The 17,027-nt window shown below is 45.4% G+C and overlaps 1 protein-coding gene across 1 annotated transcript in view; it reads left to right on the top strand.

Annotated features, from left to right (window-relative positions):
- Window positions 1-16,250, top strand: part of LOC306892088 (macrophage mannose receptor 1-like) — a 36,241-nt gene extending 19,991 nt beyond the window's left edge. The window contains exons 27-32 of the mRNA XM_079452882.1: window positions 2,330-2,482; window positions 2,671-2,787; window positions 12,452-12,613; window positions 12,700-12,732; window positions 12,812-13,616; window positions 16,091-16,250. Coding sequence (XP_079309008.1) covers window positions 2,330-2,482; window positions 2,671-2,787; window positions 12,452-12,613; window positions 12,700-12,732; window positions 12,812-13,050 — 704 coding nt within the window. The 3' untranslated portion in view covers window positions 13,051-13,616; window positions 16,091-16,250. The remainder of the gene's footprint in view (window positions 1-2,329; window positions 2,483-2,670; window positions 2,788-12,451; window positions 12,614-12,699; window positions 12,733-12,811; window positions 13,617-16,090) is intronic.
- Window positions 16,251-17,027: the final 777 nt, after the last annotated feature.

The raw sequence follows: 17,027 nt of genomic DNA, 5'->3' as shown, positions 1-17,027 counted from the left end.
TTTGTGTCCCCCCGCTTTCAAATTAGTTAATTGTGATTTTAACTGCACGCCATTATGTGTATCACCACAGTGCTTAAACGTATAAATGCAGGAAATGGGATTCAAATCAAAAACCAAAAAAGTGATCCCTACTAACTTTCAAGTCTCGCGTTGCGAGAAGTCCCAGTAGGGCAACAGTTGCCATTTAGCGGTCAATAATTATAATTGCATTTTAATTTAACTTGTTAAAATGGTAGAATTTGTTTTTTCGTAGAATGTTTATATAACAACACATATAATATAAATTATGTATAATTCAAACGTTTTAAATGTTTACTTGTGACGTTGATGTTACTTGATGCTTGTAATAATAAAGTTCGTAAGAAGGGAAGGAAGGAGGCGGGAACCGGCGAACATTCAATAATAAAACTTTAATTAAATAAACAATAACATAACTGACCGACAGCCACCTCACGGTAGACTGCCGGCCATAAAACATACACACACTAAACATATGTCCGGGCCCGGTCCTCTCTCGTCAACAGTCCTGCCGAACATCCTTTTAAGCTCCCAATCTCCTCCGTGATAAGATGCGGGACCGGTGCGCGCACAGCTGCTTCCACTTATCACTCACGCCACCGGCCCCGCATCACGGCTCTCGTCCCGCCTTCCTCACCACATACCCCCATCACCCCTTACAGGCCGGGGGGCACCACCGAGACTGTACCTACTCCCCCCCCGGGGAGCCAGTCTCGGAGTCCGCGGCGCCTGGGGGTATGCACCGGCGAGACGAAAGAACGGAGACGGGAGCCCCCGGAGCGACAGGGACGAGAGAGGGGAGAGAGGAAAAGAAAAAAAAATTGTCCGGTTCCCTGACAAGCTGTCGCTCGGTCCTCAGCCAGCCGAGAAACTCTTCCTCGCGGTGCCATGCGATGGTACTGGACGCTCGGTGGACGGCTCGATCCTCCTCCGCCCCCTGGCGGCCGGCGATGGCCCTCCAGCTGAGGGCAGCTGGTCCTCCGTTCCCTGCTCCTCCCCATCATGGCGGCTGGCAGCAGGCTCGGCCCACGGCGAACGGGCCTTGGCTCCCTCCTGGACGGCAGCCACCCCACCTCGACCCAGGAGCACGGCAGCGAGGTCCTCGTCCCATCCGACTTCTTGATCCAGCACCACCGCCTCGGGCAGCCACTCGCGGACTTCCCCCGTCCGCGCTGCCCGAACTCCTCAGCACCGCGATCACCCTCGGCAGCGAGGGCTCTCTGACAGCATGTCCCTCCTTCCTCCCGGGTTTCGGCACCAGTGTAATAATAAAGTTCGTAAGAAGGGAAGGAAGGAGGCGGGAACCGGCGAACATTCAATAATAAAACTTTAATTAAATAAACAATAACATAACTGACCGACAGCCACCTCACGGTAGACTGCCGGCCATAAAACATACACACACTAAACATATGTCCGGGCCCGGTCCTCTCTCGTCAACAGTCCTGCCGAACATCCTTTTAAGCTCCCAATCTCCTCCGTGATAAGATGCGGGACCGGTGCGCGCACAGCTGCTTCCACTTATCACTCACGCCACCGGCCCCGCATCACGGCTCTCGTCCCGCCTTCCTCACCACAATGCTATAATAAAATTTTGGGCTACACTCATCGCTGGTCTACATCAGGGCTAAAGCCAAACCATTGAAATTAAACTATGAATTGCCTCGATTTTCGCCAGGTGGACGAAAAGCAGACTGCACATAGCCCATCCATTTCAGAGCGATATCGTGACTACAGATCGTCCATGTAATAAAATGATACATATTGCTGATATTATTTACAGATTAAATATGATGAGATATATCAACAATTTCTGCGCTGACTGGCCAAAAGAAACGACAATGAACCGGTCTTGACTTTATATGGGCTACAAATAGCCGATATGAATACGAGCTTAATCGTGCCTACACATAGAACATGATAGAGAGAAAAAAGACATGTAACCGAATTTAAGATTATTTTGGCTAGAAGTGGGTTAATAATAGCCAGACTTTATCTCATCTATAGTACCGAGACGGTGAATTGACGGCTATTGTCTGTGGGGTGTTTAGACCTGGGCCAGCGCAGCATCTACACTAAAGGAAATATTCTCAATCCATTTGATGTTTTCAGTTTCTGTAAAGTACAGTGTGTAGGACATGCTGATAAAATCGATATACTGTGCGTGCGTGTATATATATATATATATATATATATATATGCTGTATATATAAGCGGGTATTTACAATACGTGTATATGGATACTGTATAGATTTATATTGAACCACTCCTTTTAAAGAGAAATGTACTAACCTCTTACACCACTCCACAGTTATTGCCCCCACAGATCCCCCTCAGCTGCCGGGTAACTGCCCCGAATCAAAGAAGCGCAAAAGTTGGATCCCGTTAAGAGGACACTGCTATACATTCATGACCTCCATAAGAGAAAGCTGGGCTCATGCCACAGTGGAATGTATGAGAATGGGTGAGACACTTTCTTCTACGTCACTTTCTGGCCCTGAACACTACTTTTATTTGACAGTTGAACCATTAATCCTATTATCCTATTGATTATCTTTCTTTGCTTAGTGAGTACTTGTTTCAAAATGGCTTTATAAACACGTATGCATGAATATCCGGTCAGTATCAACAGTGAGTTTTCTGTGATTTCAGGTGCATCTTTAGTGAGTATTGAGGACCCAGTTGAGTCAGAGTTTATCCGTCAGAATCTGGAGATCCTTCATGATAAAGTCGACTCATTCTGGATTGGAATGCACCGCAGTCATACGGGTCAGAACATGACGCACTAGTTTTACAGACAAAGCTTGAGACTATTCCCAGACTAAGATTTATTTTGAGCTGTCTCAACTGAAAGAACTTGCCCTGACAGACCTTAAAATATGTCAGTTCCATTGTTTCTTCTCAAGATGCAGATCAGTAAGGTTTTTTTCTAAGATGTTGAAGTAACCACGTTGGTCGGTCTTGTCAAGACACGATGAAGATGCCCATTTCTTTCATTGGAGGATTTGTGTGGTTTCTACAAACAATGTAAAGAAAATATTAGTACTTTAATTCACATGTGCTTAAATTCTCGAACTTGAACTCGCACCTGCAGTGTCAATGACGTCATTCACAAATTTGCGCTTCACAAGAATGACTTAAGCCATTTCAACATTGGATTCGGCCTACTTGTGATATCTTTACAATGCTTGTTTATAATATTGCTTAAGAAGTTAAACTTAAGCTTGATTTATTAAATGAATCAACCAAATAACCATCTCAAACACCGTAGAATTTGCTTTAACAGCTTAATAAGAGCCCCATTGGCAGCGTTAGATCTACAGCTTCATGTTAGATCTAAAGCTTCATCTTACAAGTTATTTAGAAATACAAACCCCTAAACCCATAAATACAAAGATTTATACATGGAACGTAGAAACATACTTTTTTTTACATGCACAAACACATTTAAATGATAAATAATCTCTTTGCACGGCCGCAAACTCTTTCGCACTCTGCACACCGTTTTTCTGCCACCAACTAACAGATATTTCCATTGCAGTCCTTTCCAGAGTTATCTCATACCTGAACAAAATGGGGCGCTAAGAACTCACATTTATTAAATAAATGAACTATCTGAAAGAAACTATGTGGCGGGATGGTGAGGCGGAGAGCAAGATAACTAAAATAAACTCACTGTAGCCAACTACGCCACCTAAGGACTTTCACCCCAGGATATACTAGTGTTCAGAGGAAATCTAAACCCCAGGTTCGTTCTTTCCAGAGAGGACTGAGACAGTTCTGCCAATTAAAACAAAGGTTTATTTTATTAAAATACAATTCCTCTGACAGTCACTAAAAGGTACCTTCCAATACAATTACCAACACGGGCCAAGAAAAGGTACGTAAAAGAACAAACAATGTAAACACTACGGGCAGCCTTGGATCGTAAAAAGGCACAAACAAGGAAAAAGAATATTGCCCCACCTAAAACAGTAATCACTCACTACAACCAACCACACACACTGGTGTTGCCCCCTGAACAACAGGGAATGAGAAACTCACTCGTGTTAAACACTGCACCCCAACAAGAGGTGGGTAAAATACCCTTTTGACGAGTGGCCACAGGAGCCCCGAGCACTTACAATAAGTACAGTTAACCACAAACAAAAATAAATAAATCAATAGTTACTGGTTCTTCAGTGAACTTCCTCAATGGGAAGCACTTCGTCTACAAACACAGATGGGGTAAGCCAAGGACGAAAACCAAAACACCCAAATTATAACAATCACTGAGAGAAATTGTCACAAAACAAAAACATTAATGAAAAGAAAACATTCAAAATTGAAACAAAACATGCAAAATAGAAACAAAACATGCAAAATAGAAACAAAACATGCAAAATAGAAACAAAACAGCAGCGTAATTCGGGGCAGTGCGTCTTGCCATTAAAGATACGCTTGCACAGTCAGAACTGGATGCAAGCCTGTTATACACATCCCTCCGACTGCGTTCACGATCCGTCTAGCTGCACTTGAAAGGTGTAATGACTGCAGGACACAAACCTTACATTATACACTAATATTATAAAATCACATTCTACATATCACTCGTAAGATCACATTCACACTGATTCACGTACCTGATCAAACAATGAATGGGAAGATATGCTTACACGGCTCAGCTGGATGCAAGCCTGTTATGCATGTCCCTCTGACTGAGTTCTCAACCAGTCTAACACATCTGTACAGGTTCTAGCTGCACTAGCACTGTGTAATGACTGCCTGAAACAAACTTTAAATTATACACTAATATATGACAACAAACCACATATCACTCGCTCACATACCTGATTGACCAATACCCAGACTAAATGCCCCGAACCACACGACTCCACTAGGAACAGGCGACCAGGATGCAAAGAGTAACGCATACCCAGCCATTTGAATACTGCCTTTTTATTTAGAGCGCAACCATGGTAATTCGTCACCAGCCGGTTCCTTGACACCACTAAATCTACTGGGCAGATACTGCCAGTTCTCCACCAGGGGGAGTTATAGGGAGATTTCTATTCCACTACAATCCACCCCATCCACTTGCATCATCGTCCCGACGATGAACCCTTACCCCCTTAAATCTCAACTCCAGGGTCTAAATAAAGTGGCATTAGGCACAATCATCTGGGAATTCATAGCCCCTCTCTCCCTACCCCACCCAGCCGCAGGCAACCGGTGCAGGTTGGAATGTCGTCCAGCAGTGACACGGGTTGTCCTCCTCAATCCATCATCACTCACATGCTCTTCTACTTCGGAGTTAGAGCGAGGTACTGAGGCCACTGGTTGCTCCAGCCTGTTGATGCGGCCGTCATTATCATTAATTTGGCTAGAGGGTGGGATTAACGGGATGTTACATGTCACAGGAGCCGGCGTCAGAGGTGCCAGTCCAGCTTGAGGTGCCAGTCCAGCTTGAGGTGCCAGTCCAGCTTGAGGTGCCAGTCCAGCTTGAGCGACAAAAGGCCCGGACACAAGGGCCCAGCCATCTTCAAACTCTTCCTCTTCACCCTCCAAGGGCAACACCGCCTCTGCTTGGCCACCTTCCGCCTGACCACTCTCTGGGCTTCGAGTGGAAATATACGGCTTCAACAACGTGCAATTTACATGCTTTATCCTACTCCGTTCATGGGCTGGTGCAATTGTATACACTGCTCCCCTTTCCGTTGGGGCTTTTAGCACCTGGTAACGTACCGTACTCCAGCAGTCTTGGATCTTATTACGGCCTCTCCTGGAGTGGTCACGCAGTAATACCAGTTGGCCCTCCTTCAGGGGAACCTCTCGAACCTTCCAGTCATGGTTTCTCCTCCGATGATCAGCCGCCATTCTCGTTCGGTCTTTAGCTCCTTCAAATGCCATCTGAAGTCGGACTTGATGCTCCACGACCCAGTCATGTATGTGGCCTGCCACAGGGTCCTCAATCCTACCTAGTAAGAAATCCACCAGCAGCTTGGGGTCTTGGCCAAACATCAAATAATAAGGAGACTCACCCGTGGACTGGTGGGGGGTAGTGTTATAACAAAACAGAAGCTGGGGAAGACAAGCAGTCCAATCCCTTTTCCTTGTTGTAGGCAGGGTGCGCAGAAGATTATGAAGCGTGCGGTTAAATCGTTCACACTGACCGTTGCCTGCAGGGTGATACGGGGTAGTCCGAGACTTGGAAACACATAAAGGCCACATAATTGCTTGATCAAGGAGCTCTCAAAACTCCGTCCCTGATCGGAGTGCAGTCGGCTTGGTACTCCAAATTTATAGAACCATTCCGTAACCAAAACATGAGCCACTGTGGAAGCACGTTGGTCACGAGTGGGAACAGCTTGAGTGAATTTTGAGAAGATGTCCGTCATGATGAGTACATTTTCCATCCCATTTTGGGCTGGCTCGAGGAGGGTAAAGTCAATAGCCAGCGTTTCATTTGGACACGATGTAAGGAGGTGGTTCATAAAGGTACGTACCCCTGGCTGAGAGTCCTTAGAAAGCTGGCATCGGTCACACTCCTGGCACCATTGTTTCACCTCCAGCGACATCCGAGGCCAGTAACACCGCCGGCGAACCAGCTCCAGGGTCCGTTCCACCCCCTGATGTCCATGCCCCTGGTGAAGTTGCATGAGTACTTCTGCCTTTAATGACATAGGGAGGACCAACTGCAGAATTTCCTCACCCCCATCAGGATGTAGTATGCGACGGTATAGGACTCCCTCCTGCTCCACAAGACGATCCCACTGTCTCAGTAGTGATAACACAGGCTTTGTCAGCTTCTGCCGCTCCTCAGCTGTCGGCTGGCGTTTTCTCCACCAAAAGGACAACAACTCCTTGATGACCGGGTCCTCATTCTGCAACGCAAACAAACTGGCCGGGGCATAACAGGGCAAAACGGAAATGGCTGCTTGCACTACCTGGGGAGCAGGCTCCACCGAGACTTCATGAAAAGGCCCCAGGCCTGGGCAGCTCTCCAAAGTTCCCCCTTCAGTAGGCTCCACATATTGTCGTGAGAGGGCATCTGCATTTTGATTCGCTTTGCCAGACCTGTACTTGACGACATAATCAAACACCGCCAATTGAGCTACCCAACGCTGCTCAGTAGCACCGAGTTTAGCAGTGGCAAGATGACTTAGAGGATTATTGTCAGTATAGACAGAACACGTCTGGCCCAATAAATATTCTCGAAACTTTTCAGTCATGGCCCATTTTAGGGCCAGAAATTCCAGCTTCATGGAGCTATAATTTGTCATATTGCGTTCGGCAGGTCTCAAACTTCGGCTGGCATAGGCAATAGGTCTAATTTTACCCTCCTGCTCCTGGGAAAGAACAGCGCCCAGGCCACGATGACTAGCATCAACCTCTAGAATGAAGGGTAGAGAAAAATTTGCATAGGCCAAGACTGGGGCTGTAATGAGTTTCCTTTTAAGTCTCTCAAAGCTGTTCTCACACTCCTCAGTCCATACGGTGGGGAGGCTCTTTCCGGAACCCTTCCTCTTCTTAGAGCCCACCAATTCAGCTACCAACCGATGTAGTGGGGCAGCCAGTGCTGCAAACCCCTCCACAAACCGTCTATAATAGCTCGCAAATCCAAGAAAGGACCTTAACTCTGAGACGTGTGTGGGTCTTCTCCACTCAGCCACAGCCGTAATTTTCTCAGGATCTGTGGAGACTCCATCCGGAGATATTACATGCCCCAAGTAACCCACCTTTTGTTTGAGGAATGAACACTTATTCAGCTTGGCTTTCAGGCCTTGTTGTTTTAGCCGCTCCAACACACTTTCCAGCCGCACTAGATGCTCTGCAACAGAGGGGGAGAACACAATGACATCATCTAAGTACAACAACAACGATGGCAATGCTGGGCCCCGAACATTCTCTCCATCAGCCTCTGAAAGGTACTTGGGGCATTGCACAGGCCGAAGGCCATCCGATTCCACTCGAAGAGACCAAAGGGGGTACAAAAGGCAGTTTTAGGCTTATCTGCTTCAGTCACTGGAACTTGATTATAACCACTTGCCAAGTCCATCGTTGTAAACCATTGAGCACCAGAGAGGGCATCAAGAGACTCTTCGATTCTTGGAAGGGGGAATGCATCCTTCCGTGTCTTCCCATTCAGTTGTCGATAATCCACACACATTCTGAGGCTACCATCCTTTTTCTTGACTAAAACAATGGGTGAGGCATAGGGGCTACTACTCTCCCGGATGATTTGTGCCTCTAGCAACTGATTAATGTGGGCCTTCACAGTTTCATAATCTGAGTGGGGAATCCGTCGATACCTCTGCCTAACGGGGGTCTCATCAATTAGGGGGATGTCATGAGAAATTAATGTGGTACAGCCTAAATCGGTGTCATGAGAGGAAAAAACTGAACTATATTTGTTAAGCAGCAACCGTACATTGTACTGATCTTGTTCGGGGAGGGGAGACAGATCTAAAGCATTTATCTTATCATGAATAGAACAAACTTCCATGGAAGACACAGTGGCAGTAGCAGTCCGAACCTCTTTGACCTCAGCTGGTAGGCTAACAACACTAATCATAGTAAGAGTACCAATTACAGTGCGAGGATATAATACAATGTCTGTAGTCCCCACATTGACAACTGGGATGTATACTGTACTACAAGTTACCCCAACCAGTGATGGAGAGGCCAACAGTCCAGCTGGTAGTCCAGTCTTCGGAGGCTCAAACAAAACAGAAAGCCCAGCGTACTGGGCAGAACACGTAACCGGCACAAGTTTAATAGTACCGCCCGGGACACGACAAACCCTTCTCCCCCGCACTCTTACCTGACCTAAAGTGTCCAGGGAGGGCTCTGCCTTAGCATGATGGCACTGCTGTAAAGCCTGGCGTACTGAACTTGGGGCCTGTATAACCGAAGGTACCTCCAACAATGCAGAACCATACTCTCCAAAGAGCTCAGCATAACATTCTTTAAGGACATTCATTCCGATCACCCCCAGAACTCTGGAACTACTTCCTGGAGGGTTTTAACTACTAACACCCCACGTCTAGGCATTACCTTCCCACAAAGCTCCACGTCCACCTCGATATACCCTACATATGGTATGGCTAGACCATTGGCCGCCTGAAGCTGTAGCCAATGACAAGACTGAAGCCAAGCAGGCCCCAAAGCCATAAACTGCTCCGAGAAAAAACTCTCTCTGATGGTAGACACCATCGACCCAGTGTCCACCAAACATGACACTACAACACCCCCCATGACTACATCGACATGAGGACAAGAGGACATCAATTGAGGAATAGACTTTGCTTCTAAGGCAGCCTTCGAACCCATCATTCGCCCCACCGAACAGTGGCTCAACAGCTCGGTGGGTTGTAGTTTTCCGACGGCCGGCTCATACTACTAGAAGCACCCCCACGAGGAGGCGCACCAAAGGAAGACTGAGACAAAACCCTCTCCCCATCACACTCTCGGGCATAATGGCCCGATTTTTGACATCGTCTACAAATAATCGAAACCCCCCGCGGTGAAGGGCCCTGGCTACGGGGTTTTTGTAGTAACCTTAAATTTTGGGTAAGCTGGTCAAGTTGACTTTGTTGTCGTTTCAACATTTCCTTTACTTCTGTGAGTTCTAAACTAGAGGTAACACCAGGGGTAGGTATATTCCCCTGAACCCCACACTGGAACCCATATGCTAAGGAGACCGACTGGCTACGATCCCGAATGCCTACCGATGTGCCCTCACGTTCCCACCTAATTGCCTCCCTGCGAACATCCAACAAACTAGAGTCAGGTTTATCACGTACAAAGCGCTTCAACTCCCTACGAAGAGCACAGTCATAGACGTATTCCACAAATTGATCACGCAATAAAGTGTCTGCATTAGGCATAACATGGGGGGCATCCTTTTTAACCTTCTCCATTAAACACAATAAGGCATGTGAAAACTCCTGCAATGACTCACCGTCCTGTTGTTTGCGGGAAAAGAATGCTTCTTGTAGAGCTACATAGGATTGCGAACACCCATAAAGTTCCCGTAAAATAGCCAGAATTTTTACTGGATCCTCCCTCTCCTCCCAGGATCGATATTTAATCTCCTCCCTGGCTTCCCCCTCTAAATGATCATACATAAAGAATGCTTGATCAACGGAAGATAGGTGACGGGCACGCACACTAGACTCTACTTCTTCCACCCACTCTAGTAGGCTTAACCCACTCCTGCCTCTAAACATTGAACAACGCCTTTCCCTAGGGACATATACCACTCTCTCAGTGGTCGGGAAGGCAGAAGAGTGAACACCGAGTGCCGGAGCATTACTACTCGTAGGGCCTACCGGTACTGCTTGACGCAGACGTGCATTATCTACTTCCAACTGGGCTACCAACTCCTGCAAACGTTGAAAGTCCTCTGCCATGACGGTGGCCAAAAATATATATATAGATATAACACAAACAAACACCTGCTTAACCTAATGGAGCCTACTGCTGTTTTGTTTCTCCCCCAAAAAAAACAAAGAAAAATTACCTTAGGCAGAACGTCTCAGCCTAAACTGGGAAAGGACCCTGCCGACTACGCCAGATTGTGGCGGGATGGTGAGGCGGAGAGCAAGATAACTAAAATAAACTCACTGTAGCCAACTACGCCACCTAAGGACTTTCACCCCAGGATATACTAGTGTTCAGAGGAAATCTAAACCCCAGGTTCGTTCTTTCCAGAGAGGACTGAGACAGTTCTGCCAATTAAAACAAAGGTTTATTTTATTAAAATACAATTCCTCTGACAGTCACTAAAAGGTACCTTCCAATACAGTTACCAACACGGGCCAAGAAAAGGTACGTAAAAGAACAAACAATGTAAACACTACGGGCAGCCTTGGATCGTAAAAAGGCACAAACAAGGAAAAAGAATATTGCCCCACCTAAAACAGTAATCACTCACTACAACCAACCACACACACACTGGTGTTGCCCCCTGAACAACAGGGAATGAGAAACTCACTCGTGTTAAACACTGCACCCCAACAAGAGGTGGGTAAAATACCCTTTCTACGAGTGGCCACAGGAGCCCCGAGCACTTACAATAAGTACAGTTAACCACAAACAAAAATAAATAAAGCAATAGTTACTGGTTCTTCAGTGAACTTCCTCAATGGGAAGCACTTCGTCTACAAACACAGATGGGGTAAGCCAAGAACGAAAACCAAAACACCCAAATTATAACAATCACTGAGAGAAATTGTCACAAAACAAAAACATTAATGAAAAGAAAACATTCAAAATTGAAACAAAACATGCAAAATAGAAACAAAACATGCAAAATAGAAACAAAACAGCAGCGTAATCCGGGGCAGTGCGTCTTGCCATTAAAGATACGCTTGCACAGTCAGAACTGGATGCAAGCCTGTTATACACATCCCTCCGACTGCGTTCACGATCCGTCTAGCTGCACTTGAAAGGTGTAATGACTGCAGGACACAAACCTTACATTATACACTAATATTATAAAATCACATTCTACATATCACTCGTAAGATCACATTCACACTGATTCACGTACCTGATCAAACAATGAATGGGAAGATATGCTTACACGGCTCAGCTGGATGCAAGCCTGTTATGCATGTCCCTCTGACTGCGTTCTCAACCAGTCTAACACATCTGTACAGGTTCTAGCTGCACTAGCACTGTGTAATGACTGCCTGAAACAAACTTTAAATTATACACTAATATATGACAACAAACCACATCTCACTCACTCACTCACTCACTCACTCACTCACTCACTCACTCACTCACTCACTCACTCACTCACTCACTCACTCACTCACTCACTCACTCACTCACTCACTCACTCACTCACTCACTCACTCACTCACTCACTCACTCACCTACCTGATTGACCAATACCCAGACTAAATGCCCCGAACCACACGACTCCACTAGGAACAGGCGACCAGGATGCAAAGAGTAACGCACACCCAGCCATTTGAATACTGCCTTTTTATTTAGAGCGCAACCATGGTAATTCGTCACCAGCCGGTTCCTTGACACCACTAAATCTACTGGGCAGATACTGCCAGTTCTCCACCAGGGGGAGTTATAGGGAGATTTCTATTCCACTACATATATATTATAATTAGCTGCTGCTGTCCTTTATAACATAAGGCATTTCAATAAAAATGTAAATAGCCTAATTTAACTAAATCCGGGCCAGCATGAGTTAATCTAAACCATGGGTTGTCAACCTTTTTGATTCCAAGGCCCCCCATTGTGCAACAATATTTTAAGCCCCCCCTACCCAATTTCTACCTAAGAAATATGTATATTTTTTTAATTCTAATTTTATCAAATTTTTAAATATTGTTTTTCGATATCTGTTGAGAACCACTGATGTAAAATATAAAATTTGAATCTATATAGAAGATAACGAAAATGCGATGTTTGTGTGTCACAGGTGAATGGATGTGGATTGATAACACTGTTGTGGATTACACAAACTGGAAACCGCGGATGCCCAATAACGCCGGTGACTGTGTGGAAGTTCAGTCAAACACTGGAATGTGGAGTAACAACAACTGTAATAATCGCAAAGCTTATATCTGCAAGACTGCTAAAGGTCCGTCAAACAAACAACACAACATACAGTATGCATTCATATTACATCATCTAATATAATAATCTACATGTGTGTTTCTCTTTCAGTCATACCACCAACAGAGAAGCCGTCAGTGTCAGGTGTGTAGAACTACTGTAGATCTACATTTCACTGCATTTCATTTTTTTCCATCAATGTTCATGTATTCTTGTATTCTAGAGCATCATGTAGAAGAGACGTCTCACGGTTCGGCTGGCATCGCTGTAGGGGTGGTGTTGATCATCATCGCTGTTGCAGGTGTTGTCGGGTTTCTGTTCTTTAAGAGAATTCCCAGACGTGTGATTGGACAGCGTACGTTTGACAACAGACTCTATAACAACTCCGATCTCTCACGACCGCCTACAACTATTGATACTAAAGGACTCGTCGCCAACATTGAACAAAATGAACACGCTTAACACAAACACACATATACAGCATAGCTCGCATTGTAAATGTAGCCAGTTAAAGAATTTGGCAACAAGTCAACAGTTCAGTAGGTTGAGTGTTGTATATCTGGAATGAGATATGCTTATAAAGCTTGCTTTGTATTGTTAATGGTATTTTATGTTTTATTGCTTAAAACAGCCAACAATAATTGAGTTTAACACTCTCACTGACTGAAGATGGTTATAATTTTTCTCAGAAACAAGCTCGCTGTCTTTCTCTGGTGGCGCTTTAGCACTTACGTTCATTTAAAGCTTTTCTGAGTTATATGTCATTTATTTGTAGCAGTAAACTGAAATTTTAAATGAAATGCGTACAAGATTTCCAACAGAAATGATGCACATGTTTCATAAAAACTAGAAAAGTTTTCTGTAAAAGCATTTTTGGTGGGATTTGTGGTAATGTGAATTAAAGTGTTTGAGTAGATGGGTCTCAATGTCAGAGATATTTTGGTTGAGAAAGTTTTGCCTATTGTGGCTGTATTTTTTTGATGTGTAGATCTGTGCACTGGTTTAGCTGAGGATTAGTCATTGAGAATGTGGCAAGGGGACGGAATTACAAGGTTTGTTAAGGCCGGAAAGAGAGGCTTATGAAATCAATTTGTTCGACTACGCCACCCGGTACATGCCGGGAAAACAACAATAAGCACACAGGTTCGTGATCGTAGTGGAGTGAGCAAGTAATGAATAAAGAGAATTTAAATAGAAAAATATAATAATTTATTACAATAAACACCAATAAATTACTCCAGGTCTAAAAATCAAACCACCAATGAAACAAACATTACATAAGATCGGGCTGGAGAGAGAATGCCAGCAGGGGCCGCTAGTTCTTCACACCCCACTCAATACACACCTCTCGTAGACCACGGCAATATTTCACACAACGTGATTAGGGAACATTCACCACCGGCCAGCGTCTCTCCACACCGATACAGATTAACTCTGTAATAAAGTTCGTAAGAAGGGAAGGAAGGAGGCGGGAACCGGCGAACATTTAAACACGAAAACTTTAATTAAATAAACAATAAACAATAAACACTGAATAAACCGGCAGCCACCTCACGGTAGACTGCCGGCCATAAAACATACACACACTAAACATATGTCCGGGCCCGGTCCTCTCTCGTCAACAGTCCTGCCGAACATCCTTTTAAGCTCCCAATCTCCTCCGTGATAAGATGCGGGACCGGTGCGTGCACAGCTGATTCCACTTATCACTCACGCCACCGGCCCCGCGTCACGGCTCTCGTCCCGCCTTCCTCACCACATACCCCCATCACCCCTTACAGGCCGGGGGGCACCACCGAGACTGTACCTACTCCCCCCCCCGGGGAGCCAGTCTGGGGGTATGCACCGGCGAGACGAAAGAACGGAGACGGGAGCCCCCGGAGCGACAGGGACGAGAGAGGGGAGAGAGGAAAAGAAAAAAAAATTGTCCGGTTCCCTGACAAGCTGTCGCTCGGTCCTCAGCCAGCCGAGAAACTCTTCCTCGCGGTGCCATGCGATGGTACTGGACGCTCGGTGGACGGCTCGATCCTCCTCCGCCCCCTGGCGGCCGGCGATGGCCCTCCAGCTGAGGGCAGCTGGTCCTCCGTTCCCTGCTCCTCCCCATCATGGCGGCTGGCAGCAGGCTCGGCCCACGGCGAACGGGCCTTGGCTCCCTCCTGGACGGCAGCCACCCCACCTCGACCCAGGAGCACGGCAGCGAGGTCCTCGTCCCATCCGACTTCTTGATCCAGCACCACCGCCTCGGGCAGCTACTCGCGGACTTCCCCCGTCCGCGCTGCCCGAACTCCTCAGCACCGCGATCACCCTCGGCAGCGAGGGCTCTCTGACAGCATGTCCCTCCTTCCTCCCGGGTTTCGGCACCAATGTAATAAAGTTCGTTTGATGGGAAGGAAGGAGGCGGGAACCGGCGAACATTCAAATAAAACTTTAATTAAATAAACAATAAACACTGACGTAACTGACCGACAGCCACCTCACGGTAGACTGCCGGCCATAAAACATACACAAACTAAACACAGTTTCGGGCCCGGTCCTCTCTCGTCAACAGTCCTGCCGAACATCCTTTTAAGCTCCCAATCTCCTCCGTGATAAGATGCGGGACCGGTGCGTGCACAGCTGATTCCACTTATCACTCACGCCACCGGCCCCGCGTCACGGCTCTCGTCCCGCCTTCCTCACCACAAACTCAATTATAATAAACAAAATACAACTCAACTTACAGAAAGACATCAAAGAAATAAAAAGACACAAACCAGTAACCACAAGATATTTCTGCAAGCAAGGTAGTTTAGACAAAAGTGTATTTGTAACAATGAGATTTCCGCACTCCTTATAAATTACCAAACTTCGGGCAATCCGCGCTTTCGTTGGCAAACCCACGGAAGGAGTGTAACTAGGGCATGCAGACATAAACCAAAGAATACAGATGTATACAACCAGAAAATAAATACACATCAATAATCAAACAAAAAAAAGGAAAATGACAACAGGCAATAAGCCACGCTGCTGAAAACAGTGAACTTGCTCTCGGTTGCAGACTTCCCGAGCGAGGGAACGAGACAGGCATGAAATGCGTAGCAAGCGTCTTTTAAATAAACATGTTCAAATCGTCAAAATGAAGCCTGGGCAAAGCAGCAGTATAATCATTTCAACAGGTTTTCACGTCTCCCGCAACAGAACTCCAAGTGCTGAAACCCTTGGACCGTGAACAAGTCACAGAGTCATCCTAAATAACGTCACTCGTCCCGGGAGGTCCTAATTACATACGAGTACCACTGTTAGCAGCCCAGCAACGCACAGCAGCCCGAACATCAATCCGTTAAACCTATCCACTCATTCACAACAGTGTTGCCCTGCAGAAATGGGCGGTCCCCGTAAATGACGCTTTCCCGATACTACAACACCAGTCTTTTAAACGCGGTGACCAGTGCTCTGATTGGTTCACCGATCCACATGACCTCGACCAATGAGCCACCAGGGCCCTGCGTCACCCTGCTACAAGTCCATTTAAACATTTTATTGACATTTTACAGCCAATAAACTAAGAACATTTTGACTTTGTTCTTTAATCTGTATCTCATAACTGTGTGTTTCACTCTAGGATTGGTGTGTGTGTTTTGTTTAATGGTGTTGATGATGTGCTGAACAGAGGATAATGTTATATTAGATCTTACTAAATAAAATGATCTGTTCTGCTGAAGAAAGTCACCTATATCTTGGATGACCTGAGGGTGAGTAAATGAACACAAAGTGCATTAATACAAGCATTAATTCTTTATGGTCCGGTTTCACAGAAAAGGCTTAGCTTAAGCCAGGATTTAATTAAATGAAGTCACTTTTATTAAAATGCTTTATAAAAATCATTAATGGTGTGCATACTGAGACAAAACAATGGCACTGATATATTTTAGGATTTCAGTTTAGACGGCTCAAACATTCATTTTAGTCTATGACTAGCTTTGAGCCCTGTCTGTGAAACTGGGCCTTTAAATGTTATTCGTTCATATTCTATGTTTCATGTCTTAAACAATTTTTAGTTTCTGTTCCTTCTATGGAATCATGTCATTTTTCCCAAGAAATTCTTCAGCCAAATATATAATTGTTTATTTTTAGAAAAACTTTGACATATCGAAATATTTACAGAAGTTATGCATGTAACTGCATTTGAACAAAAACTTCTGCACAAATTAAAGCAACTTCAGTCAAAATTGTTGCTTAATGTCAAGACTTTAGAACTGGGATTCATTTTTATTCCAGGAACCAGACCAACACCAGAGAGAGAGAGAGAGAGAGAGAGAGAGTCGCATCAACTCTGTTCTCTGACAGGAACCGTTTGTCTCTCAGCAGTTCCCAGAAGTTACTACACTCTTAAAAAAGGGGCTTTTTATCATGGGGGAACGCCTTTAATGATTATATAAATCAAGACATTTAAAGACTGT

This window comes from Barbatula barbatula (assembly GCF_947034865.1).
Source record: "Barbatula barbatula genome assembly, chromosome: 1".
Classification (NCBI taxonomy): domain Eukaryota; kingdom Metazoa; phylum Chordata; class Actinopteri; order Cypriniformes; family Nemacheilidae; genus Barbatula; species Barbatula barbatula.
The sequence above is the reverse complement of the archived record's forward strand: the minus strand, read 5'-3'. Positions and strand labels throughout refer to the sequence as shown.